At 49.9% G+C, this 27,843-nt stretch overlaps 1 protein-coding gene across 3 annotated transcripts in view; it reads left to right on the plus strand.

Annotated features, from left to right (window-relative positions):
- The window catches only part of ABLIM3 (actin binding LIM protein family, member 3), a 106,963-nt gene that overhangs the window by 59,253 nt on the left and 19,867 nt on the right, over window positions 1-27,843 (plus strand). For all 3 annotated transcript variants that reach the window (XM_012727959.1, XM_012727961.1, XM_012727960.1), the window contains exons 6-10: window positions 621-747; window positions 4,095-4,188; window positions 11,730-11,817; window positions 22,058-22,116; window positions 24,269-24,340. In XM_012727959.1, the coding sequence (XP_012583413.1) occupies window positions 621-747; window positions 4,095-4,188; window positions 11,730-11,817; window positions 22,058-22,116; window positions 24,269-24,340 (440 nt within the window). The remainder of the gene's footprint in view (window positions 1-620; window positions 748-4,094; window positions 4,189-11,729; window positions 11,818-22,057; window positions 22,117-24,268; window positions 24,341-27,843) is intronic.

Below are 27,843 nucleotides of genomic sequence, written 5' to 3' on the forward strand. Positions count from 1 at the left end.
GGATGGGGGTTGGGGGGAAGCTGGCTCAGCACATTCTGTCCTGGCCCAGAGCACAAGGCCCACTCTTCCGTCCCCATGTGGCAGGTATGCTGTGAGTTCCGCCAGGTGCCAGATGTGGTTCTTGGGAGGGGGCAGGCCTGACCACAGCAACATAAAGCACAGTGTACACAGCGCCTGCCAGTGAGCAGTCAGTCGCCTAGGCGAGAGCAAAGGTGGCCTGCAGTGGTGCTTTGAGTGAGATCTTGATACATTTGGGAGAGGCAGCTGCTCCCCAGAGGCAGGTCCCCCTGCCCTGGCTGCAGAGAGTCCTGGGAGCTGTTTGCAGTCTGAGGACAAGCCAGAACAGTGCAGGCCCCACTTTCGAGGGACACTAGTCGAATGACAGCAGGGGACTTTCTGCAGGAACCCTAGAAGCATTTCCTGCCTCCCACCAGGACCACTATGGAGAGGCCTGAGCTGCAGTGGCCTTCCTCTCTCCCAGCAGAGTCACTGCCAGGCTGCAGGCACTTGTAGGAATCTGGGGTGCACAGGCTGGGGCTCCTAGGTGGGCTGGGGTGGGATGGCACAATGGTGGTGGCTGCCCGGGAGGTCTTGCTCAGCCAGTCCCCTTGTCGTTGCAGACTGTGCGGGGTGCAAGGAGGAGATCAAGCACGGACAGTCGCTCCTGGCGCTGGACAAGCAGTGGCACGTGAGCTGCTTCAAATGCCAGACCTGCAGCGTCATCCTCACCGGGGAGTACATCAGCAAGTGGGTCTCCCGCCCCTCCCCTCCCCTGCCAGGCCTGCTGCTCTGGGCCCCCTCCTTGATCTCCAAAGCACCCCTCCATTTCCATAGGGCACAGAGGTCATCGCAGCCTCCCCCCTTTTCTTCTGCCTGGGATGTTCTTCTCCCGCCTTCGAGCAGCCTGTTTGCTCCCTCGCTGCCCCCTGGTTCTGGGTCCCAGGATTCTCCTCCAACTGGCCTCACACTGTCTCCCTCTTACCACCCCAACCTCACTGCAGGCCCTCCCCGGGCCCTGTTCACATCCTTCATGTGGGCGAGAGTGATACATTTATCTGTTTACTTTTTAATAATGAGAATAATACTAGTGACACTTACTGAGTTTTTATTAAGTATAGAGACGTACTGAAGATTGGGTATGTATCATTACATTTTATCCACTAACTACACACATAGGTATGTATCCCCATTTTAAAAATCATGGAAACCGAGCCTCAAAGGATTAAGGGTCCTCGCTGAGCTGGGACTCTTGTTTATCACTGCTGCCTTTAGCCCAAAGCCTGACCCCTAGTCCATAACCTGGCTGTTGCAATGAGAACTGGGACTTGGAGTGTCACCAGGACGAGGGCCCGCCCCTGCCACCTGAACACCGCAGCACTGGGCAAGCAGCCCCTAGTTGCCAGGCCTGGTGACCACATTTCCATGTGCAAGTCACTTTAAAATTATAGAAAATTAGTGAATTAAAAAAAGTATGGCCATAGACACAGGTTCTGACACCAGCTCTGGCTCAGTGCTAGACTTAGCTGGCGCGGGGTTGTGGGTTGGGGGGCGGGGGGGTGGCTGAGGCACCGATGGTTCTGCTGTCAGTGAGGCCCCGTGAGGAAGATAAGCTGAGTGAGGAGAATTAGGACACTGAGGATGCAGGGGAAGGATAGGTGCTTTCCCAAGAGTACCTCTGGCTAACGAGATGGAAGTCACACACCCCCGCCTGACCACTTACTGGCCAGGAGGCTCTGAACCCAAAAGCTAGAGAACAGGCCTCTGTGACCCATGGTAATTGCAGGGAGAAGAGGTTGCCCCCAAGCACACCCAGACCAGCAGAAGGGAGCTAGATGCTGGGGTAACATGGTGTCAGAGGTACCAGGGAAGAACTGTGGGTGTTTGGAGAAAGGAAGACTCACTTCTAGCCAGCAGCAATCAGGAATCTGTGAGTAAAACCTCGCAAAACGGTACGATTTGAAAGTGCAAAGAAGGAAGGTTCCCAGGTGTTGCCCCAACCTGGGCAAGGCAGGGAGGTGCCAGGTGCACCCATGCCGTTGGCCGGAGCTCAGGGGGAGCAGGGTCCAGAGTGAGGGGTGAGCTGAGGTCGCACCACCCAGAGCTTTGAATGCCTGGCGGGAGGAGCTTGGCATTCCGCTTGATGCCTGCCAAGTAGGGAGTGTCCTGTGAGTCGCCAGCCAGGAGTCCTCGTGTCTGGGAACCGAAGTCAGATCTCTGTGGGGGAGTCAGGTTTGCACAGAGCTCTCCCAGGCAGCCCCACCCAGACTGCCCGCCACACCCCGGGCCGCTGCAGCCTGGCTCTGGCTCCACTGGCAGAGGAGCAGCTGCCAGGCACCAGCTGTGGTATCAATGCCCAGTTAAGCCCAGCCTGCCTGACTCAACTTCTCTGAGACTCAGCTTGTCTGACTTTCCATTCCCTCACTTACAAAAATGGAGATAAGAAGACCTACCTCCTGGGGTTGTGTAAAGACTCAGAGGTCGGTGCTGTGTGCCTGCTAAGTGCCCAGGAAATAGTACCCTTCCCATGTGCCTCATTCTAGATTCATGGACCGCAAATTCCCCTAATTGGCCCAGGGGTCCCAATCAGGTGCAGTTGGCATTTATGCCCAGTTTTGCTGCCTCATCGTCATCTCCACTTCTGACAATTGGCTTCCCACCTGCAGGGTTACTCTCCTGCCCCCCACGAAGCTTGGGAGGCGTGGAGAGGCTATCTCCAAAAAGCCCTTCCCCACGGGCAGGATCCCACCCTGACTCGGCTGGGCATCCGTCCTCCTCACTGCTTCTCCCTCAGGAATGACCTGTGGCTGGGCTGCTGGGGTGGGCTCCCAGCCTACCCCAAGATGGGAACATAGGGTGCCTGGCCTTTAGGTGTCTCTGTGAGGGGGCAGTTCTGCAACACTCCTGAGTGGAGAAAATGCCCCTCCCCTCGCAGATGACATCAGATCCAGTCCACAGAGCCACGTGGGGCCCAGAGGCAGGCTCAGTGCTCTGGTGCCAGTTGTTTCCGTTTGGGCCCTGGAAGCTGACCCCAAGTGTCCCCTTGGGGTCCCCTCTTGGACATCATGGATAGGTCTCTCTAACTGCCATTTATTAAGTGCTCATGACACTGGGCCCTGTGCTGAGTCCTTGGACACCCTGGAGCCAGGTCCTCTTGTCCTCATGACAGCCTGCCTGGGTTTCAATCCAGTTCTGGCTTATCAAGCTGAGACTTCTTGTCCACACAAAGGCTTGCCTTAAGGACTAACCGAAGTATCAAAGCAAAACCCATCGTTGGTACAGCGACTCCAAGCAATAGAGGTCCATGATTATTGGTGCAGGGTAGTAGAAAAATAATGAATGTTGCGTCCCAGCCCTGTAAGTGGTAAGCACTGGACAAAGTTGGGACACACAGGAGGTGTCAGAAGGCTCCTGTTACCTGCTGACTTGGGAGCACCACAAGACGAGCCTTTCATTACAGGTGGAAGAAACTTTTGATTGAGGATAAGGCCGAAACTGATCTCATTGATTATCTGCTGGGAGGTGCAGGAAGAAGAATAGAGACTTTCCCCTTCCGCTTTCGTGACATGCCGTATGCGAATAGTACCTATTCCAAACAAAATCAATACTCAATTTCTTTAAAATAATTTTTTAAAAGAGCCCTTTGTGCTAAAGGGAAGAGAATGGAGAACCTATGGGGAGGGGAACTAAGAGTGGAAAGGGGTGCCCACAAGAGCAGCAGACCAGTGGTTCCAAGGTTCAAGCCAGGAGACTGTCAAGAAGCAAATTCCTGCCCCACCCCCAGCACACTATGCAGCCATAGGTCTGAGGAGTAGTTGGGGCGTCTGCATTCATCTTCTTCTTCTTTTTTTTAATAATATAATAGTTTACTTTTACATCACTTTGTGCATTTTTTCATCTCAGTTGTAATCCCCATGGACTTCCTATTACCAAATCACCCATGTGCCATCACCACAGCCCAGAGTCAGCATTCTTAAGGAGTTTCCCCGATGTATCTCATAGTGGCCCAAGCACCGTGGACTGCAGGTCCTGGGGTGACCAAATGACAACCCCAAGACCCCCCAGCTTCCTCTTCCCATGTGGATTTCCTCTTGCAGGGATGGCGTTCCGTACTGCGAGTCCGACTACCACTCCCAGTTCGGCATTAAGTGTGAGACTTGTGACCGGTACATCAGCGGCCGAGTCTTAGAGGTGAGTGGCTACAAATAACTGTGAAGGGCTTTGAGAGGGTGGCTGAACCCCCAAAAGTCGTCACTGAGGAAGGAGGAAGTCACCACACACCCCTTCTACCATAACCCCTATCAACCTGCTTCCTCTGCCTCTGTTTGACTTCCCGTATGACCTTGAGCAGACAGACTCATCCCTCTGGGCATCCCCCAAATAAGAAAGAGGAAAAAAGCACTCCCAGTTCAGAATACTCTATATTTCAGTTGCTTCTCTACGTTCAGACTCAGTTACTGGTAAGTGACAATTATGATTTTCTTCCCAGCCCTGTGAGAGGGTAGAGTGTCATTTATTTTTTAAGCGGTCTGTAATGCGCTGATTTAAGAACCAGCTTGTCTAGCAGCTTGCTCCCTGAGCCCTTCTTTGGCTGGCCCATCACCATGGCAACAGCTCTCCTCAGCCTGGTGCTCAGCTGGCTCTTCTGCCAGCGACAGACAACCTAGCACCCTGGCTGAGACCACACACCCCCCACCACAGCCTGCCTGGCCTTCCTTCCCACACCCCATATACCCAAAGCAGTCTCTACACTTTGGTGACCACCCACCTTGAGGAATTTGAAACAAGAAAGAATTTGGTGGGATGGAGAAACAGCCCATGAGTAAAAACAGTGGGCACTAATATCAACTCAGCTGCTAACTCGCCTAGTTTTGGGCTGAGTATCTTTCTCTCTGGGCCTCGGCTTTCCCAGCCCAGGGACCAGCTCTTGCAAGCAGAACCACAAGTTCTGACAAATCTGGCGGATGGCGTTCAGGGGAGCCAGTGCTGTGTTGAGGAGTCTGCCACATCTCATCGGTGGAGAGTGTGGCTGGGGACTGGACCCTCAGGACAGGCAGGACCCTGAGTCTGCCTGTGAGGATGTGGCTGGCCAGGGGCTGGAGGGTGATAGGGCTTGTCACATTCACGGGAGAGGAAAAGGCCAGTGAAACTGAACTCCCAGATGAAGGACGAGGGGCCCTGGGGGTACGAGTATCCAGAGGGCATGTCACATAGGGCTTTGTGGAATCATCAAGAGCTGAATTTTATGGAATGTTCATTAGCAGCCATGAGAGAGTTTTTTTTTTTAATTTATTTATTTTTTACTACAAAGTTTATTTTTACATCATTTTGCACATTTTTTTTTCCATCTCGATTGTAATCCCCGCGGGTTTCCCATCACCAAATCACCCCTGTGCCACCACCTTAGTCCCGTGCATTTCCCTCCCTTCCCCCCCGTTTTTGATCCCATTCCCCACTCCACCCCCACAGAATGTCTCTGGTATATGGTTGTTCATTATTTTTGTTAATTTCTCGCCTGGTCCATTATACTCCTGCTATGAGTGAAACCATCTGGTATTTTTCTTTCTCTTTCTGGCTTATCTCACTAAGCATGATCTTTTCCAGCTCCATCCAAGTTGCTGCAAAAGACATGTGTTTCTCTTTTTTGGTTGCTGAGTAATATTCCATTGTATATATGTACCACATCTTTCTAATCCAGTCATCTACTTTTGGGCATTTGGGCTGCTTCCATGTTTTTCCAATTGTAAATAAAGCAGCAATAAACATGGGGGTACAAGTATCTTTTTCAATCAGTGCTTTTGTGTCTTTTGGGTAGATACCTAGGAGTGGGATTGCTGGGTCGTAGGGAAGCTCCATGTTTAGCAGTTTGAGGAACCTCCAAACAGTTTTCCATAGTGGTTGTACTAGTTTGCATTCCCACCAGCAATGCAGGAGAGTTCCTTTTTCTCCACATCCTCTCCAACATTTGTTGTTGCTAGTTGTTTGAAGATGTGCCATTCTCACTGGGGTGAGGTGGTATCTCATTGTGGTTTTAATTTGCATCTCCCTTATGATGAGTGATGTTGAACATTTTTTCATATGCCTGTTGGCCATCTGCATTTCCTCTTTGGAGAAGTGTCTTTTTAGCTCTACTGCCCATTTTTTGATGGGGTTGTTTACTTTATTTAGCCATGAGAGAGTTTTAAGTCAAGGAACGAGATGATACAATTATGTTTTTGAAAGAGTATAAGGATTCAGAAAGCAAGGTAACTGCAGAGTGACCATCTGTGGATTTTTCACTGTGGACAATGGAATAGGATGTGGGGACAGAACCTGGGGCTAGGAAGTGCCTAGCAGGAGTGGCCAGCTGAGAGCTGCACCTGCACCATTGGAAGGATAACATGATGTGTGGGGACTGACCTGACAGGAAAGAAGCCCAAGGCGGGAGGCCAGTGAGGGCCATGACCCTCAGGAAGGACTCAAGGGCCTGGTCGTCGTGGTTAGGGCACCCCACCTCCCTCCAGCATGACAGAGTGCAGTTCCAAGAGGTCTGCAGTTGTAGGGAATTGAAGGAGCCGAGGCCAGAGCCTCAGGCCCAAAGGTCAAAGCCTGGTGTCGTCATGAATGGAACTGAACAGTAGACGCTGGGCAGAAAGATGGCGACTCCCATTTGGAATGGGTTGCGATTGAAATCCCATGAAGGCGTCAAGAAAGCACTCTCAAAACTGTGGGCAGCCAGGAGCACAGGTGTGGTTGAGGGGCCCTTCTCAGAAATACTAGGATTTGAATAATAGCAGCTCGTGAGCGTCATCAGGAGAGGAGGGGAAGGGGCCACAGACAGCCCTGGAGAATGACTTCCAGGTGACTGAGGACAGTGAGGAGTCACCAGAGAAGGAAGCAGTGCAGTCAGGGTCCTCGGGGAGGAAGGGAAGAGCAGCAAGAGGAGGGACTTGAGAAAAGATGGGCGTCTGGCAGAGAGGACCGCTGGGCTGCCACAGAGCTGAGGACCATGCAGGCTGTGAAGGAAAGGCTATATATAGGGTGTGGGGGAGCTCCCTTCTGAGCAAAACCTGCTGGGTCTGCAGAATTGGAGGGGAGAGGCATCCAGATTGTACGGGGGAAGGGTCAGTGGGCCAAGAGTTTCTAACAGCAGACTTTTCTCTCAAAGGGGGAAAACTTGGATTGCACACAGGGCTGCAGCTGGGAATGGTCCCGGTATTTCCAAGCCACTCTGAAATTATGTCAGCAGTGGCCATTTTCCCCCCGCGTGGAGCTCTTGTTTAACATCATGGGGGCTTTTCCTCCCCGGCAGCTGTTGTGACTGGGTTTCGATTCATTCCATTTGTACGAGTCTCCATTAGCATCTTGGATAAAAAAAAATATTGATTTTTTTTTTTCCATAGAGCTGGAAGAGACTTTTAGCAATCAACTAGTTCACTCTCCTCGTTTGACAGATGAGAAAAGTGAGACCTGAGACATAGGATGCTTTTCCAAGGTCACACCCAGTATTTCTGGTGGAGACCTAGCTCGGATCTAGCCCCGCGTCCTGGATCTCATGCCACTGCCACGGCTCTCAGCCACGGAGGGGTGTTTGAGGTGGTGTGATGTCATGGAAACACAGGCCTGCAGTGAAGCAGACCTGTCCAGTGTTACCTTAAGCAAGGCTCTTTCCCTGAGTCTTAAAGTTTTTTCTATCTGTGGAGAATACAACTATTACTTAGCTCCTGATATTGGCATGACAATAGAAAATGTGCATGTTGGTCTCTGCCTCCCACCGCCACCCCCACCCATTCGTGACTGACCTTGTCATCTCCCGAGTGACATGAGCACTAAGAGCATCTCTTGTTCAAATATTTGGCCTTTGACCCTGGTTCCTGGCACAGGTTCCTGAAGCCCATGTAATTTCCTGGGTGATAGGATTGTCCTTTGTTCTGATGAGGCAGTTCTGAGAGGGGCCCAGGCCTGGCCATGACTGGAAGCTCAGAATGTTCAGCCCACGTCCCCCAGGGAAGGGAGAGGACTGAAGGTTGAGTTCATGGCCAAACACACCTGCATGAGGAGGCCTCCATAAACTGCCCGCAGGCACCAGGTTGGGGGGTTTTCTGTTTGAGTGACCACGTGGAGGTGCTGGGAGGTGGAGAAGGAGAGAGCAGGGAAGCCCCATCCCCACACACCTGTCCTTACAAATCTCTCATCTGGGTGTTCATCTGTGTCCTTTGTCAAATCCTTGTATGATAAACTGGGGAACATGGCTCCTGAGTCCGGTGAGCCATCCTAGAAAATTATGGAACCGGAGTTGGGAGTTATGAGAACCCCAAGAAGTTCAGGTGACAACCTGGGACTTAGGCTTAACACTGAAGTGACGGGGCTGGTAGGAGACTGAGCCCTTATCTGTGGGGTCTGCTCCTCGCTCCAGGTAGACAGTGTCAGACTTGACTTAAACAGTAGGAAAGCACAGCTATTACTTTAGACCTAGTGGGAATTAAAAAAGTCTGCTGTAGCAGTGCTGTGGGTGTGAGAATGAAAGACACATGCGTTTCTGCTCCGTAGTTAGCCGGGATGGTTTTAGTTACTGGTAGAGAAACTACAGATTGGAATGGCTCAGGCCAGAGTTGTTAGGCCCCACGCACAGCTGGGTGCAGTGTTCACATGCACTTGGAATATCTCATCGCCTCAGTTCTACTCTCTCCTATGTTGGCTTTACTCTCAGGAAGGCCCTTCTTCATGACGGGCAGTTTGGACACTAATGGCTCCCAGGGACACCCTATCCAATGGGAAGAGAGCTGCTTTTGTCTAATATATCAGCAGACAACCTGGGACTGCCCCGCTGGCCTACCTCGGGCCCTCCTCTGACCGAGTCGTTGTGACCATAGCGTCAGGTGGCGCCCATTGGTGAACTGAGCTCTGGTTGCCTGCGTGGGCTAATCTGGGACTAGGTCGTCCCTCCCCCTCAAGGCTGGATGCTGTTCCTGGAAGGAGGAGGAAGGGTGGTGGCCAGACAGAAACAGCAACTGGCCACTCAAGGCCCAGCCAGGTACACACAATAGATCCTTAATTAAATGCCACTTCCCTTTCCCACTCCCAGGCCACCCACACACAGTCCCTCCCTCAGTGACAGTTAACATGCTGAATGCCATTGACTCTTCTTCCTTCCCTGTGTCCTCGCCAAGGAAAACCACAAAACCGATGCCCTTGAGCTGCTTTTTCTAGCCTTGCTGTGGTTCTCAGCCTGTGCAAATGGCCCCATTTTCCAGATTCTTTCCTCCGTCTATTCTCTGGACTTCATTTTGTCTCACTGACTCAGTTTCCCTTCTGCCGGCTGGCAGAGGCTGCTCTAACAGCCTGTCTTCCTTACAGTTATTTTCAACGCCCCCTCCTGCTCTTCCCTCCTAGGCCAGGGGTGCTGAGATGGCATAAAGCCTCTTTAAGCAGGGGTGGGGGGTGGTGGGGTGTGACATTTATAAAGATGCCAAGCTTCAGTTTTGTCAGGGTGCTGGTGCCACCCTGGAAAACAGATCTATAATTGAAATGATAAAAAGATACAAAGTAGGAAGAGGCTACTAATTAAGCTGATTATCCTTGTCAGGGTACAAGGGAATCAGTCCCATGATACTGCAGCTTGGGAAAAGAGTAACTTCCTTCCAAAGTTTGTACACAGTTTGCTTGGAGGATGATAAGGACATGTTATCATTGGTGGGAGCCACACACACAACCGTGACTGGAAAAAAAAAGAAGAAAAAAAGAGGGATTTGGAGAGATTTTTTCTTTTTTAAAAAAATCTACCCTTTCCACATTCTTACTAAATTCTTAGAATAAATCAAAGGTCTCCAGAATAGATAAGCCCATACCCAACCCACCCCCAAAATAGTGTGCAAATAGACTTTATGCAATTATAATTCTTTTTTTTTTTAAGATTTATTTATTTGTGCACACAGTACTGGGGTACAGGCCAGAGGCTCAGGGGCGGCGAGAGTGGGGAGCAGAACAGGCAGACTGACGAAGTACACTGCTGAGGGGAGCAGTGGGCCGGTCAGGAGAGGTCTGCCGGGCCATTGGGTCACCTCCAGGGCAGGCGGGGTTTGAGCTCATGTTGAAGTGGCTTTAGTTTCTCAGTGCTGTGCTTTAGCCCGCTGCGCCACCAGGGAGGGCCTGCAATTATAATTCTTATGAATTAGATGGAACCCGTTGGCATCAGACCAAGTAATCACTTGGGCCTGGGGACACCTTTAGCAAGCCCCAGTGTCCATCACTTTCCCCTAGGTGGACCCACCTACTCCCCAAACACCCTGCTTTAACATACCAAATCACCTTCAGAGCAGGCCCGACCTTCCAACACAATCACTGCTCCAAGCACTTCCCATACAGACTCTGGCTGCCACTGAGGGCCGTTGGGTCAGGTCCCCAAGGCTGGACCTCAGACACAGCATCAGCCACAAGGAAATGAGCAGTAGCCAGGCTGGTGAGTGGCTGCAGGGGCCAGCTAGCATTTCTGCTGACCTCTGCAAGCCCCTGAGGCAGATCTCTGAAGTGCTTCTGACCCTTATGGAGGAATCTGCTGCTGCCTGATAATTACGTGTTTACTAGATAATGGTAGGGAAGAAAGTGGGAAGAGGGAAGAGAGCACCCCAAAGCCAGACTGAGAAGGGCTGGGGGGAGGAGGAGGCCAGGACTGGAGGCATCCAAGCACAGCAGAGACTGACTTGGAGTTCAGAGGCTCCACAACAAGTTCTAACTTTGGGCCCCATTATTAGTTCACTGAGCCCTAAAGTTCTGCATCCTGAGATATTCTGACAGTTTTTTACCCTATCTGTGAACTCCATGAACCCATTCTTTTTTTTAAAGATTTATTTATGCATACAGAACTGGGGTTCAGGCCAGAGGTGCAGGGGCGGTGAGAGGATTCATCAGAGACAGAGTGGGGAGCAGAAGAACAGGCAGATTAGCAAAATACACTGCTGAGGGGAGCAGCGGAAAGGTCAGGAGAGGTCTGCTGCATCTTGTGGGTCACCTGGGGGGCGGGGGGAATCGAACTCATGCTGAGGGGGCTTTAGCTCCTTAGTGCTGTGCTTTAACCTGCTGCGCCACCAGGGAGGGCTCGTGTACCCATTCTTACCTAATCCTTTCGTTGACTTCTAGGTCATCTCACTTTCATATAGAAAATTTACATCAGGGAAACCAGGACCACTTGCTATATTTCCAGTAAAAAAAAAAAAAAAAAAAGAATAAATAGAATTTTAGCTAAGTCTTATTACTTCTAGGAGTTCCCACCTGATCACCTGATCTTCCTTAAAAGGTAGATTGGTGAGTTTGGGGTAGATGTTAAAGATACAATGGCATCAAACTGGTACTTTCATCTTGAAAAAAATCAGAAGACTTGACTGAGGCTGGAAAACGAGACTTTGTCCTCACCAATCTATTGTTATTACATCCTGGGTCCACGTCCCACTTAAAATCAACTCAAGTGTCATCAGTGCTGAAGGCCTTCTTAGGGAAATGCTGGGTATCCTCAAAGCAAAGATTGTCCTCCCATATGGAAATGAGATTGGATTGGTGGTCTCAAAGGGATAGAATAGAAGGGAAAGTGTCAGAGTTTGCAGATGTGGTGTCCTCAGGCTTCCCAGTGGCCTGGTGGTCTGGACACCCTCTCAGGGCCATGAGACACCAGTAACACTGACGTGCCCAGGGGTGACCACACGAGCCTGCCCTCGCTGACCGCGACTCTGACTGCCTGTTTCATCTTCTCATTTCCACAGGCAGGAGGGAAACACTACCACCCAACCTGTGCCAGGTGTGTCCGCTGCCACCAGATGTTCACAGAAGGGGAGGAGATGTACCTCACGGGTAAGCCTACCTCTGGAAGTCCTCTGTAGCCGCCCGTGACTGGAGAGGAGATCCAATCTCCTTCCATTTCAGTGTTAGCTTTGCTTTTGGCTTGGCCTCAAAATTGCAATTAATTCACCCCTCTCTGGGTGGTTCGGGAAAGTTGCCGGTGTGGCTAATATGAAGTGACATGTCATCTGCCTTCTGTCCCTGCACGCCTCCACCCACTGCTTGGCTGGCCAGCTTCCCTGGCAGTGCTTTGAACAGTCTCCCCGATTCTGCCTGGGAGGTGGAGGTTGAGTTGCATGGGGCCAAGGAGTCAGAGGATCTCAGATAGACGCCTGCTATAGGGTCACCAGCTGCCACACCCGCCCCCATTTCGAAACTTGAGCCCCTGAGATTGCAGACCAGAAACCTGGGTCACACATGGACTGCCCAACAATTGCAGGATGCCACAAATGGCACGAAGGTGTCTTGGGCCCCACCACTTGACTTTGCACTTGGTTTGAAAATGTGTCACCTGACATTCCTCCCCCCAAGCCCCCACCCCAGCTGAGCATATTTTCCTAGTGTTGAAACTGCTCTGAGATTCAGTGAACACCTATAACTTCCTGTTGGAATTCCCAGTCCTAATCCCTCCCCACTTGGTGCTTTGGCCCAGAGTTGAATCCTGGCTCCTCTACTCTCTAGATGTTCAACCTCAGGCAAGTGTCTGAACTCTTGACCTTGGTTGGCTGGTCTGTAAAACAGGCCCTATAATGTAGAGGTTCAGTAATTGCCCAACACTGGGAATGTCTGTGGGACCCCACCTGCGTGGGATGGATACATCTCCACCAGCAGGAGATGGAGTGTGAGCACGTCACACACGTCCCTGCCCCCATGGAACTCAGCCTCATGCGAAATAGTCTTCCAAGCCTGGCTTCTGACTGGAAATTCACACCAGGCTCAAAGAGCGAAACCATGACGGGAATGACTTTGTGATCGTGAGCACACATCATCAAACCTGCAGCAGCAGTGCCCCGGGAGGTGGGAGATATTCTTGGTAAAGGAGAAGGGCCTGTCACCCTCCTCCTTAATTATCCCTGTTCCCACCCTCCCAGCTCTCGGGAGAGTGGGAGTAATTGCAGGGCCTTCAAGGACCTGCCTGCAAGGGTGCTATGTGATCCTGGGAGGAGGGGGCCCGAGCCATCCGACGCTGGAGTCATTGGGGACTCAGGTTGTGGGCGTCTTGGGGGTGGCCCTGGGGTGATGGTCTGCTAAGGCGCAGTCCTGGGCCGGTGGTTTCCTTGGACACCCATCCTGGAGCAGGTGCACAGGAGCTGAAATGATGTCCCCCAGGAACAGCCAGAAAGCCCTCCTCCCGAGCCGCACCAGAGAGTAAGAACCAGCTGAGAGGCAGGGCTCCTGGGTCCACACATGACCCTGAGAAGTGACACCCTTAACTGAGCCCCTTCCTTCGCCTGGAAAATGAGTATAATTGCACTGTCTGTGATCCATCCATTCAAACCTAGGCCATGCTGGTCCCTGGCTCTCTGGGTGTCCTGTGAAGAACCAGGCCTGATGCCTGCTTCTGAGGAGTGCATTCGCGGGAGGGGGAGACTAACTGTAATCAAAAAGAAGTGGAAACATTCATTGGCAAGCTGTGTAGGGAGTATGGAAACTACGGGAGTGTCTCCTAAGGCTCCAGTGTCGTCTGGGAGGCCAGGGAAGCTCTAGCTGAAGGAGGGACAGTTCAGTTGGGATCTTGAACATGAGTAGGAGGTGGGAGGGGAGAGTGTGGAGCAGAGAGGAGAGCAGTGCGTAGGCCCACAGAGGGAGGGTGCGTGGTCTGGGGGAGAAACCGAGGCAGGCCCACATGGCCAGCTCAGAGAGCAACAGAGATGAGCCCCGGGGGGGGGAGCATGGATGTGAATGTGCCTAGGCCCCTCAGAGCAACACATGGCAAAGGGGGGGAATTGAGAATCTGCAACTCTTAGAAACGACTCTTGCCGGTTCCTTAGCAGAACACAGCTTGGAAGTGGCTGCTAGTCCCAGGGAGGGTTTGCTAGTCAGTGTGTTTGTTTTAATTGGTGCATGATGGCTTTCTGAGGGACTCTAACTGGGAGAGAAGTCTAAAGTCTGTCTGGGTGAGAACTTCGAGGCCCTGGGAGACCAGAGCAAGTTCTCTTTGTTTGAAGTTTTGTTGTGCATTCAGTCTCTTAACTGTTTTTTGCAAAGACGCCAGATTTCTAATCTGCTTGTTGCCCAAACCCTTCATTTGGGCTTCACCAGGAAATTAGGTCACTGATCTTGTGCAGCAAAATATTGGTCACACCGGCCAGATTCAGGGCAAAACTGAGGTGGAAATCACTAAGGTTACATTTGCTGCATCAGTGGGTGCATCTGGACCCCAAATGTTTCTCACGAAATAGAATTTCCTCAATTCTAAATGCGCCTTTCCCCAGGAACAGTGAAAGAGCCTTTTTTCTTTCCCCAGTCCCTATGTTGAGTTGTAAGCACAGTGTATCATTTTATCCTCACATCTGCCCTGCGAGCTAAAAGTCAGGAATGGGCCCATTTTAGAGTCCCTGGGGCCGAAGTCAACCTGCCTGTCCAGCTAGGATTTGTTTCAGACATTTTTCTTCTCTTTGTTGTTGGGATTCTTACCCTGTGGTTCATTGCTGGTCTTCTGAGTTCTGTGAACCCCCTATTTACCAAATTTGGTGTGTAGGGGTGTTTCTCTAAGGAGAGGATATATCACTTTAATCCAATTTTTAGAAGTATCCAAGAGTGAAGATCAAGTGGAAAAACTTAACTCTGGATGAATCTCATCAATCCAATAGAAACAGCCCTGAATGCTGCTTTGATCAAAGACCTTTGTATACATGAGTTTACTTCAGGTCACGTAATTTTCTTCCACTCACACCACAGTAGGTCCTGGGGCCTACTGTATCTTTCTGGTGCAGCTGAGGGACAACTGCTATTTCACTGAGGCCTCATTTTTCTCAGACAAGTGCCCTCTAAGGGGGCACCATGCTCACAGATGTACATGAGGGAGCCCCCATTCTTACAAATGGTGGATCACTGCCCTTAGAGAGACCTACGCCTCTCCTCAGACCTCCATTTAAGAGATGCTAACATAGAGCCCTCCCTGATGGCACAACTAGTTAAAACGCAGCACTGCAAGCTAGACACAGCCGTTTCAGTGTGAGTTCTATCCCCAGCCCCGGAGGTGACCCACATGGCACAGCAGACCTCTCCTGACCTGCCCGCTGCTCCCCTCGGGAGTGTACTGCCCCCCATTCTGCTCCCCACTCTGTCATTGTCAATCCTCTCACTGCCCCTGCACCTCTGGCCTATATCCCAGTTCTGTATGCATAAGTAAATAAATCTTTTTTAGAAAGTTATAAAAAAAAAAAGAGAGAGAGAGAGAGAGATGCTAACATGACACCATGTTGCCTGGTATAAATTGAGTAGCTTTGCATTATTTTAAATGGGATCTCTTTACTGACAGCTTAGGTTGTAGGAGTTATGCTTTAAAACTTTAAATATTATGTTTCCCCAACCCTGCTATATAATTTTAGACTCTTCAAAATATCCTGGTAGTGTTCTGAATTGCTATTTCCTCAAGTCTGAAGCCAATAAGCTTATTTCATTTTTAAAAACAGTACATTTTAATTTTTGATGAGCTGTATTTTTTTTTATTTTACATCTATTTTACATCATTCTTCCTTTTTGTACAATGTATGCTTTCTCCTCTCAGGTGTGGTCCCCTTATAATTCCCACCATCACCATTGTCCCCGTGTCCTCTCCCCACCCCTGCTTTGATCCCTCTCCTTCCCCTCCCCTGCAGTGTCTCTGATTTAGAGTTGCCTGTTGGTTTTGTTTTCTGATTTATTATAATTTATTTTTCCTGATTCCTTATTTGGTTTTCCTAATTCCTCCTATAAGTGAAACCATCCAGGATTTTTCTTTCTTTCTTTTTCTTCCTGGCTTATTTCACTGAGCAAAATCCCTTCCATGAGCTGCAGTATTTTATAAGTATTTAGGGTTATCACACACCTTGGGTCATGAAGAAAATATTACAGTGTCATTTTTGATGGGTTGCATAAAGTCTCTCATCTCACCCCTCTCAAGTCACCACGAACTCAAGGTGATGGGGCCACTTCCTTGCCAGTTACATGTCACATTCACTTCACTGACCAATTTGTCCATGTTGGTCAGAATTAGGTTCTGAGTAGCAATTTCCCTGGTTGCTTCCTCTATTTTCTGGGAAACAGAATTGCCTGGGGGTAAGTCAAGAACTTGTCACATACTCAGGTTTTAGCTCAATGAGATGTTTTATTAGTCTTGACTTTTTAGGTGACAGAAACCCAGCTCAACCCACATTAGGTGAAAGGGGATTAATTGGCTCACAGCACCGAGAAGCATCTAGAAGCAGCAGGGCTAAGTGGAGACCCCCACAGCACCCAAAAGTGGTTCTTCCTCCTGCTGCTTTTAAGATGTGGCCTGTATGAGAGCTGTCCAGGGGGCAAAGGGCATACCTGCCCTCCACTCCATGGATACAAAGGGAATATTCCCTGCAAGGGACCATGGCCCATGCCAGGAGGTCACAAATGGCGAGCGGGCAGGCAAGACATTGAAGCCCCCGAAGCCCCATTTCCCCTTCTGAGCATGGATAGCAGTAGGCCACCTCACCAGGCTGTTGTGAGAATTAAATGAGCAAATGCACATGAAGGGTTTAGCATAGTGCCTGGCACTGCCAGCTCTGGCATCTGAGCTCATGATAAATGCCCCATCATGGAGAAATGACCATCCCCATGGTGCCAGGCTGTAGTAACTGCTGCCTCCTGTCAATATTATTGTTAATAACACTTACCATAGGTCTCAGCGCACATGCTCCATCAAAGTGAGTTAGCAGTGCTGTATTTTTCTTAAATGCTGTTGTTATCAAGAGCACAGCATATCAAGAGCCTAGCACAGACATTCTCTAAACATTAATTATTATAGCAACAATAAGAAAGATATGAACTCTAAGTGCCCGGCACATGCTACCTTCTCGGTAGGTTTTAATTACCTTCCTGTTATGATCAGCTGCTCCGCGGTGCGTATTTCCTGTGAATTATGGGGCACCTGGGCACTGCCATTCTGCTCTCCTCCTCCTACCTGGTACCCTCCATGGGACCAACTTCATAGTCCCGAGTCCTCAAGCCCACCCGCCTGATCATGTCAACGCCAGCCCACTGGCCTTTCCCACTGCCCCCAGGGCCCTTCCCTGGGCCTGAGCCAGCCCCCCAGAAGGAGGCACCAGCAGCCACCTGCACAGCTGGCCCTCCACTGGCTGCCTGCCCCTGCTGGCCAGGCCAGGCTTTGCCTCGGGAGAGGGCTGCGTGCCACCCACCCCCTTCAAGTCATCCCATTCCCCCGTCCCTTTCCCCAAACTAGGTCCTGGCCGACCTATGGGAGGCGGCGGGGCAGGTGACAGCAATGACAACTACCTGCATAGCGCCTGGGTAGTGGGTAGTGTTCTCTGTTGCTTCCTTCATTCATCCTTACCACAAACCCGTGAGGCAAGTGGCTGCATCCCCATTATACAGATGCAGAAATTAAGGTGCAGAGAGCCGGCCCCCCTACCCCAGACAGTGCAGCTGGACAGTGCGAGAGGATGGAGCTCCGAGCCAACATTGCAGTTCAGGGTGCAGGATTCTGGCACTCAGGGAGGACTCCCCAGATCCCACGATTATTGTGATCGGAGCAGCAGAAGACTCGTTCTTCCCCTCCTCTCTCTCCTGCTCAGTGTGGAGCCCTCAGTGACAAACTTCCAACCCAGTGCCTGCTGGGAAGACAGGAGAAGGGATTTTTTATTTTCTGAGGTGAAATTCGCATTATATAAAACTAGCCATTTTAAAGTGTACCCTCTCTCTCACTCTGTAACATTCATATCCCAAAAGGAAATCCAGAGTGGTTCCCATTCCCTGCCCTCTGGCCTCAGGTGACCACCAACCTGCTCCCTGTCTGGACAGTCACCTGCGGGGACATTTCATGGCCATGGTGATGGAGCCACACACAGTACATGGGCTGTTGTCCCTGACTCCTTTCACTTAGCCTAATGATTGCTAGATCCATCCATGCTGGAAACGGATCCCGTCTACTTTCCTACCTTTCTGTAGCTGAATAATATTCCATTGTGTGGCTCCGCTACATTTGTTTATCTGGCCAGGGATGTTAGAGTAGCAATTGCAAAGTCCTAGCTGGTCTGTGCCACAAAGGTGGAGCTGCTGTCCTAAGGCACGAGAAAGCTCCCCGGCGGGTGTGGTCTAGAGAAATCAGAGAAGCACCTGCTATGGGAGGATACCCTGGCTGGTGGGAGGTTTGAACTCTAAAAGACCTGCCTCTCTGAGTAGAGGGGGCAGGAGGCAGGCGCCAAGGAGGTCACAGGCCTCCTGCGGGTTTAAAAACAATCAGACTCAAAGATGCTTGAAAAACACTATGCTGGCCAAACAGAACCTTCTGGCAGACCCATTTCAGTCACTGCTGTGTTTGCAACCCTGGCTGGGGCTTCTGGAAGACTACCACATCAGCTCTGCCCTTGGCATTAATATCACCACAGAGAGAGAGAGAGAGAGAGAGAGAGAGAGAGAGAGAGAGAGATGGGAAAAATTGAATTTCAGGTCTAACAGAGGGATGGGTGGGTTCCCAAATATTAATAAGCTCAAAATGATGTGGGTAGGAAGTGTGCTGTAACCGGTCTGAGCAATAAGACAGAACGCTGACCCTGCTGAAGATTAAAAACAGCTTTTAATACCTGGCTGAGGGACAGTTGAGAGATTTAGATCTCTATCTCTGAATCAGTGGATGCAAACATAGCTAATCTTTCACTTCCTCACTGGAGAATTTAACTGCAGAACATGAAATTGTGGGTGACAGTCTCAGAAGACAGAAGTATGACGGTGAAACCCAGAATCTCACGAGCAAAAAATGTTGGATTCTTACAAGAAGCTAAAAGAGTTCTGTCTTGGGAAATTAGTTCCTTTCTCCCATGTTGCTCCAAGGGAACAAATTTGGAGAGTAAGGTGGTATTTAGTTCTATGGTTCTCCAGCGAGTCCTATGTCACCTGAGGAGCTTGGTAAATCTCAGCTTCCCAGCCTCCCCAGGCCCAGAAAGTGGCCTTCCGGGGCTGAGCGGCTGGAGCGGAGTAGGAATGTGCTTTACCAGGCTGCTGGATAATTGTCCCCAGCTCACTCTTTGACAAGCCCCAACCTACTAAATATTCTTAAACACACTGAAGCTAGAGTTGCAGCTGTGGAAATGTGTGCCCATGATGCTTCTTGCCCAAATCTCTGAGTCCAGGTTAGAGACTTCAACTGGCCTAACAGAGAAAATCATATTTCTTTTGTGTTTTTTTTTTTTTTAATTTACTCAATGAATATTATTGAGAATCTGCAGCCCTGCCCTATAGGTAGGACCGCTCTGAATGCTGCTCACTACAAAACTTACATTCTGGTCAAGATCATTGAATAGGGACAAGTCTTATTTTTCTATACACGGAAATCTACTAAAATGGAAGCATAGACTCTTTAAAAACTGGGAGGGGGTAGGAAACATACGTTCGTGTCACCGTCAACCCTGGAGAATCGCCCTGCTGATGGTTTACCACAAATGTGCACTTTCATTCCCCCAGGCAATGAACCCTGAAATCCTCAAGGTTACCGTTTCCCTGCCTTGGAACTTCTGATCTTTCTTATTCTACCTTGTAAGACATGCAGAACCCATCAACCCCCCTTTCCACAAAGAGGAAAATATCCAAAACCGGGCCCTCCCTGGTGGCAGGTTACAGTACAGCACTGAGAAACTAAAGCCACTTGAGCATGAGTTCGATCCCCACCCCAGGAGGTAACATGGCGCGGCAGACCTCTCCTGACCCCACCAGCTGCTCCCCTCAGCAGTGTATTTCATAGATCTGCCTGTTCTGCTCCCCACTCTGTCCCTGGTGAATCCTCTCACCGCCCCTGGACCTCTGGCCTGTACCCTAGTTCTGTATGCACAAATAAATAAATCTTTACCAAAAAAAATATCCAAAACCATATTCACCATTCTCTTAAGTCTCCTCTCCATGGTGAAGACCATGCTTTGTGACAATCTTGGATTCTCATTCCATCCTCTGGGTGGGACCTAGCCATCCATTCATCCATTTCTTTATTAAACACACATGAGCCAGATACTGTTTTCACCCTTGGGGAGAAAGTACATGGATGCTGGCCATTGTCCGTCAGGGGACAGCTCTGACTTCCAGCCAGCCTCACTTCACAGGGATCTGCAGGACCACCTTTTCTGACCTTCACTTACCTAAACATCACTACCTACCAATAAGTTCCTTCCTGCCTTCTTTGATTTCAGTGAGGTAGTACCAACTCCGAAACTTTTGTTTAGTTCCAGTTGCTTTCCTTCTCTTTTCTGATGTGTGTGTGGGTGGGTGGGTGGGTGTGTAGGCCTGCACGCTCACACACTTGTACACACCCACCCAGCCCCCCACACACACACATACACACACACACACACACACCATTTGTGCTTGAGCTTTATTTCAAAGCAGTATGATAGTGATCTGGAGAGACCATCTTGTCGGAAGCCCTGGCTTTACATGTCATTTCCCACCCCACCCCCGTGAGAACTTCTGCCCAATCTCTCCCTGAGTGTCCGCCACTTAATATCATGCATGACCTTCTTAGACACCTGTGTCCACCTCGTCCATTTCCCACAGGGCTCCTGTCTGAGCCACAGTGGTAAACAACTCCTGGCAGATTCAGCAGCCACTCGGGGAGAACCCGGAAATGCTCTCTCTAATAACTTCCCACACTGGGATCCCCACCCTTCCCGGGTCCCCTGCATAGGTAGTGGACACGCCCTGCGGTGGCTGCGTCCAGCTGCGGACCCGGGGGCCCTCTACTGGGCTCTGTGAGCAACAGCACCTTGCGTTAACGTCAGCAAACAGGAAGCTCTCTTTCGCACAAATGACGGCCCTAGAATTAGAATTTGGAGACGAAAATAATCTCCAAGATCATCTAGCCCCACTGCATTATTCAGATGAAGAAACTGGATGCTCAGAGCAGCTGTGTTAGGGACTAAACAGCGGCAGGAACCCAAGGCCCCTTTCTCGGGGCCCATGCTCTCCCCACCATTCATCCGCTTTAATTTCCCTGCACCAGCCCCCCAGAGGGTTGCCTGGAACCGCTGGGACTGGGGTTCCAAGCAACAAACCATAATTGAAAGTAGAGCCTACAAGCAAAGCCAGACAAACAGATGCCATCTGGGTGCTCAGGAATCTAGCCATTTGCTGCCGCCTTTCCTTTTAGGGCAGTGACAAGATGGATGGCACCAGAGGGATAATATGTTCCTATTTTTCCTTTTAATCCAGGACACCTGTTCCTTCTTAGGAGCATGTGTAGTATTTGGGGCTTCTTCTTAACATGTGACCAGCCACCTGTTGCTCATGCCTTTCCAAATTGGCTCTTGGGTTTGGGGACAGCCAACTGGACCCCCACCCACAACAATATGCGGGCATTTGCAATACGCTAAATTTGAGGAGTCTGGAGTCTGTTGGGAATTAGCAGGTCGAGACAGTGCTCCCTAGCAGCACACACACCATGACACGGCCTCTCCTTAAATGCGATAGCTACAGCCACCCGTCTTTGAAGAGAAAGGAAGGTTGGCGTTCACGTCTGTCTTTTTATTTCACCTTCACTGCCACTCATTCATTCAACAGCTATTTATCTACCACCTGCTATGTGTCACTCACAGCCAATCATCCACCCTATAGGCATGCATGGAGCCTTTGCATAGAGCAAAGCCCCAGGCTGGAGGCCGTGGGACATCCAGCAATAACTAGAACTCAGCCCCTACCCAGAAGGAGCTCTTAATTTAGTTGGGGTGATAAATCAGTCCTCAAGCTACTGTAATTTAAAACCATATGTGTTGAGAGCTACACAAAGGACGATGGATCCCAGAACAGAGAGAAGTCACTCCCAGCTGGCAGGTAAGAAAGTTGGCAAGATGTTGTGTGAGACTGAACCTTGAGGAATGGATAGGACTTGAATGACCAGGATGAGAGTTTGGCTGGCTGACGGTGGATGTAACAGCCAAGAGCAAGGAAGCCAGGTTCCTCACGGCTGCTGCGTGGGGTACACTGGCTGCAGAGGCAACCCATGAGGTGGGGGTGGGGAGACACTGAACCCTGGTAGGTTGGAAAGAGCTGAGCCACTCTTATTTCCTTGGCCCCTTAGGTTCCGAGGTCTGGCACCCCATCTGTAAACAGGCAGCCCGGGCGGAGAAGAAACTGAAGGTAAGCAAACTGGTAGTCACCAGAGACTTAGGTCACAGGTTGGGGACGCTGCTTTATTAGAGAATCGTGCGTTGGTGTGCAAATTCCCAAGGGTGCCCTTGGATTTCCTTAGTGATAACCCTGGTCTCTCACCGGTATCTTGAAGCAAGTAAGCCCTTGGATGTGAGACACTTGGAAAACTGTAAAACCCTATATTCATGTCAGTGTGCTCCCTGGGATGAGATTGACCCTCACATTGCTCGCCAAGATGGTGCCCCTCTGAGGAATACACGCAGTAGCCTTCCCAATCACCCCAAAGTCTGTTAATCATGACAATTAATATTGTCACAGAAATTGACAGTTTGCAAGGCATCTTTAGCACCACCACCCGATTTCACTTCTTGACCCCCAGAGGTAGATAGGATAAGGGATTTGATCTTCTCTGCTGATGATGGGATGTCCAGAGGGTGTAGGTTTGCTGCAGGAGCGCAGGCAGGCGGGGCACCGCAGAATCCCGGAGACACTGGCCAGAATGCAGGCGTCCTGCGTTCTGCTTTCTGACAGGTGTCAGGAACTGCAGGAAGGGACCCAACTCTCAGGTCGCTGATGCTGTGGAGGGAGACCTGGACTTGGGGGTTGGGGTGGGGGGCGGGGGTTGTGGGGTGGCACCCTGGGATCTCTAGGGTGCCTCTGTACTCTTGGCCCTGGATAGTGGTGTGTCCCTTTGGGGTCCTATGAAAAGTCACCTGCTAGAGAATCACCTAAAAACACATAACCAGCCGTCTTTCTGTTATGTCCTTTGCTGTCTCCACCTGAGGTAAGTCTGGTGAAGGAGCTATTCTGCCAAAGCTTTTTTTTTTTGAGCCATGAGGACTTTTCCCCTGTTTCTTCTAAAACTTCTGACATTTAAGGTGAAACAAAACCTAATTGTCCTTTATCTTCAATTTCCTCTTCTTTGAGAGCTTTTCTCAATTTTCAATTCTATTTCCACAAATCCTGATTCTTTTCATTACATCCATGTGTTTTATAATTATATATGTAAATTATATAAATAAGCATATAATCACATATGTGATATATATGGATGTGTATGCTTATATACTTATATTGGGCATCATAAATACATATATGATTATATGTACATATACTTACTGTATATATAAATCAGATACTTAATTTTTTCTTGAAATCAATTCACTGCTTTTTATTTAGCCAAACATATTTTAAAATGAAACTTTAGATCACCAAGTAGAAAGCCAGTATTATTTTCTGTAAATAGAAGGTAATCATAAGATACATTCAATGCAAATGAAATAATTCTTAAGAAAAAGTTTCAGTAAGTCTAGCTAGGTCATGCTACCTGTGATCTCTTTGCTTAAAAAGAGGCAAAAGTATGTCCAGAGAGTTATTTAAATGTAATCACACCAAATTAAGATTGTCCATGATCTTGTCAAGAAGACTAAAGTCAAAATTTGCATTTATACCAAATGTTCCACCTAAACTCGGCTCCCAGAGCCACCACTAGTTCACAGTGAGACTCTGAAAACATTCCTATCTAGTCTCACTTAGAATGCTTTAAATCAGAGGGTGAAAGATTTGGAAGTGAATGTAGCAGTTGTTAAAACCAGCCCATTCATTGTACAATCAGAAACCCGAGATTGCTAAAATCACAGCGCTCATGAATGGTCCTCAATCCCTGGTCTTTCTGCTTTTAACTTAATATGCTGCTTCTCACACGCACTAAGACTTCGCAGTCTTCTGCTCAGGGAGCCATTAATCCAGCTCTGGTTGGCCAGAGAAAGACTTTATCATTTAGGTTGATGTTAAGTGTCAATGGCCATGCTATAAAGAATCAGTATATTGTGCAATTTAACCTTCCTTTCCCTTTCGTATGACCAAATCTCCAAGGAATGAACGATAACCAATTGTACTCATAAACTCATGGGAGAACCCAAGGTGAAAATTTTGTGAGTAACTTCTTTAAAAGACCAGGTACAAACATGTGTGAAACAAAATCATGCTCTGTGCATTTTGGATTTTATGCACAGTGATTAGAAAGGCTGAAAATAAAGAAAAAGGACAGCCCACAGCCCAGGTCCTTTGAAACCTGCACTCACACATCCCTGTCTCCCAAATCACCAGAAAAGCATCTCACTGCATATCTCTCCCACAGCATAGGCGGACTTCTGAAACTTCCATCTCACCCCCTGGATCCAGCATCGGATCTCCCAACCGAGTCATCTGCGTACGTACCACTTACAATCACCAAAGACCTTTCTTACCCCCGGGGCTGCTACCCAGAGAGTTTCCAAGGAAACTGGGGGCGGCCATCAGGTTCCCATCTGACTGATCCTTGGTGGGCTGGGCTTGCCCTGCGCTAGTCTCTGGTGGGTCTGAGGGCAGGGAAGACAGGGACCTGACCTCGGAGCACACAGCCCAGTAAGCAGTTTCAGGGACGGCATCAGATTCAGCAGGAGCACAAGAAAGAGCCTAGAGTCACTCTGACACGCTCTGAAATCTGCACGCTGCTCCTTCCCCGTGACTTAACGGAGACCAAGACGAGAGAAAAATGGGGGTCAAAGTGCTGTCAGAGTGGGTATTGGGTGAGCTGTTGTGGAGACAGCAATGCATGTGATCAAGTGGGAGCCAAGGAAATGTGGAAACTGGCCATTGGGGATTTGCAGATGGAAAGTGCTTTCTTCTCGCCTGAGAAGCCAGGGGTGGAGTAGACCGGGCGGCTGTGTCTGAGCACAGGGATGTAGCAGAAGACACAAAAGCCACATTAGAGGACCTCCAGGGTCCTTGGTTATGTCATTCTTTCATTCACTGAGCAGATGTATACTGAGTGTTTTCTCTGTGCCCCGGGAAGCGGTGCTGAGCCTCCCTGCCCTGCCGTCCCCTTAACCCTGCACATAACTTGGGGATCAGGATGCAGTTCTGGTCAGTGCTAGTTATGTCAGATGTCCCTGTTCAGTCACCACCCCCCAACCCCCAGACTTAAGGCTCATAAACCAGGCTATAGGAAGAAATACGAATTTAGTGTTTTTGAGGTTTGGTATAAAGTTCCAAAATGAAGATGGATGGGTGGAAACAAGTTTATAAGATGCCAGGAGCTGTCAAGGTCAAGCTCAAATATCGCAGGGTGGAGGCAGCAGCCACATCAACAAGGTTCCTTTGATCTATATACCCCAAAGTTGTCCCAGATGTGGGCGTCTGCACTGGGCAGGCTCTGACAGGGCTGAGATGGGATTGCCTTCATGAGGGGACCATTTACAGAGGTGACAGAAGGATTGGGGCACCCAAGTCATCATGAAGCTTCCAAGGACTGGCAGAGGGGGGCAGTTGTCACCACCCTCCGGCGGTCACCAGAAGCCATAGGACAAGAGCCATGCTTGACCTCAACCTGCCACGCTGGGGGGTGCAAAGGAACAGGTGCCCCTGCCTCGAGAGACCAAGTTCAGCTGAGCCTGGGACACCCCAGAGCCTGCATCAGGGCAGGAGGGTAACTGTGGGGCTAGAGAGAGACCAACAATACTGCGCCCCAAGAGCAGTGGGATGGGACAGGGACAGAAGAGCCTGGGAGGTATTTAAAACCAGTGCTCATAAGGCCTTTATGGACGCTACTCTCTCCTGGTAACCCGGGCTCTGACTGCCCCTGCGAGGCAAAGGGAGAACATTCTGAAGCTAATATGTCTTTTAGGTTCTCTATCTAGTGTCTTCTGTCTTCATCAGCCTCCCTGTAGGACCTTGTGAATCACTGTAGATAGAGGCTGGGGGCCAGGCCTGAGGCTGGTCGCCAGGCCTGAGGCTGGTCAACTAGAGGGCGCAGCTGCAAGAAGCAGACAAGGAAAGGACACGGCCTGGGGCCGGGACACGAGGGCCTGTGTGCAGGGGACGCTGCCTCACAGCGTCATGCGGTTCTAGAGGCTGAACTCAGGCCAGCTCAGTAGATAGAGACTTGTTCCAGTTCCATAAAGGAGCAACTCTGACATGCTAGCCGGGACCCTGATTCCAGAAGCTAGGAGAGGCCCCTAAGGAGGGCGACTCCTAGCTTAGACCAACAGGTTTGAACTCTGCTTTTGCTATGTACTGGCTATGTGACCTTAGGCAAGTTCATGGTTGTCTCTGGGCCTGTTTCTCTACTCAAAAATGAGGATAAATAGCTGCCTACTATTAGAGGTGTGAATTGGGTGGACCATAGGGTCCATTCTAGCTGGTAATAACAGCCCACCAGATGTTAGCTAATGGCTTACCATGGTGCTTCTCTCTGTCACTACCACCTTCATCGTCTTCTTTGGACTCAGCGATGGGGGTGTCTTCCCTCTGTAGGGTGAAAAGGTGGTCTGCCCCCAGAGAGTATAGTTCAGACTGGACTCAAACCCATAACGGGCTCCAGTTACAGAATTTGGAGCCTCAGTTTGCTCATCTGGAATATGGGATTAACATAATATCATGACATTATGGGGGGAAGCCAGAAGAAGTGGCTTCTGGAAAGCCAGGCCCTCTCCCTGCTGCCCCCAGTGCTGCTCCTGTGGGAATGGAGGGCCTCAAAGGCACGTCTCACCTGACCTCAGAGTCTTCCGCCCTAACGTCTTGTGTTTATTGGAATCTGGAGAAGGTCCAGCCTCGGTTCCTGCTTTCTGCTTCTTCTCTCCTGTCCCTCTTACCTATCCATTTCTTTCTTTCCACTTCCTTCTTCCTCAGGCTAAGGTGGATAACGAGATTCTTAATTACAAAGACCTGGCAGCTCTCCCCAAGGTCAAGTCCATCTACGAGGTTCAACGCCCAGACCTCATTTCCTACGAGCCTCGTTCCAGATACACGTCTGACGAGATGTTGGAGAGATGTGGCTATGGAGAGGTATCGCATCTCGCCCCTCTCTGGGCCTGGCAGAAGAGAAGAGGTCCCTCCAAAGTGGGGGTCCCAGCCCCCTCTATCACACATAATTTGTCTTCCATACTATTGACCCCAGACTCTTAAACTAGAATTTATGTCAAATTTAAAAACCAAAAGATTTCATGCAAAAATCTGGCTTTAAACAAAAAATCAAAACTAGTTACACACCTTTTTTTCACCATCTGGAGGTGGGGAGCAGTGCCCCCTGTGGAGGGACAAGGACTTCCAGGTCTCCAATATCCCTACCATGCCCTGAAAAACCCACCATCACTCATCACTGCATTTGGGGGGCGGGGCGGAGGGGGAATTGTTGCTTATCTCACATGGTGGAATTCCATGACAGGCCAGGGCACTCACCCCTGCCAGGCTCAGTGGCCATTACGTTTAGGTAGCTTCTGTGGTTTGGGCACCTGACCTTACGTCTCTGTGCTCAGAGCAAGAGACTTTCATAAAGACTCAGCATTAATTGACTTTTGAGGCAGCAAAATGGCTGCTGGAGAACAGAACTTGCCTTCAGGAGAAGGTGGGGCTATGTCCCAGGAGGTGGCTGGGCCCTGAACTAAGCACATGGAATGGGGACACTGGTGCAGGGGTCAGGGACCCCTTCTCTTCCTGCTCCACTACTGTCCCCTTCCTCTCTAAAGGGAGTGGGGTCCCATTTGGTTTAAGAGTCAGCACTGAGATGCTTGGGGATCTGGTCCCTGAATTGGACCACAAAAAAAATACAAGGGCTTTCCCTTGTGGCACAGCTGTTAAAGCACCATATTATGAAGCTCTCCGAAGCCACTGCAGCACCATTTTGACCCCCAACTAGGGAAGTGACACCCACATGGCGCAGCAGACCTCTCCTGA

This window comes from Condylura cristata, unplaced genomic scaffold, assembly GCF_000260355.1.
Source record: "Condylura cristata isolate star-nosed mole 26May11 unplaced genomic scaffold, ConCri1.0 scaffold00021, whole genome shotgun sequence".
In the NCBI taxonomy this organism is placed as follows: domain Eukaryota; kingdom Metazoa; phylum Chordata; class Mammalia; order Eulipotyphla; family Talpidae; genus Condylura; species Condylura cristata.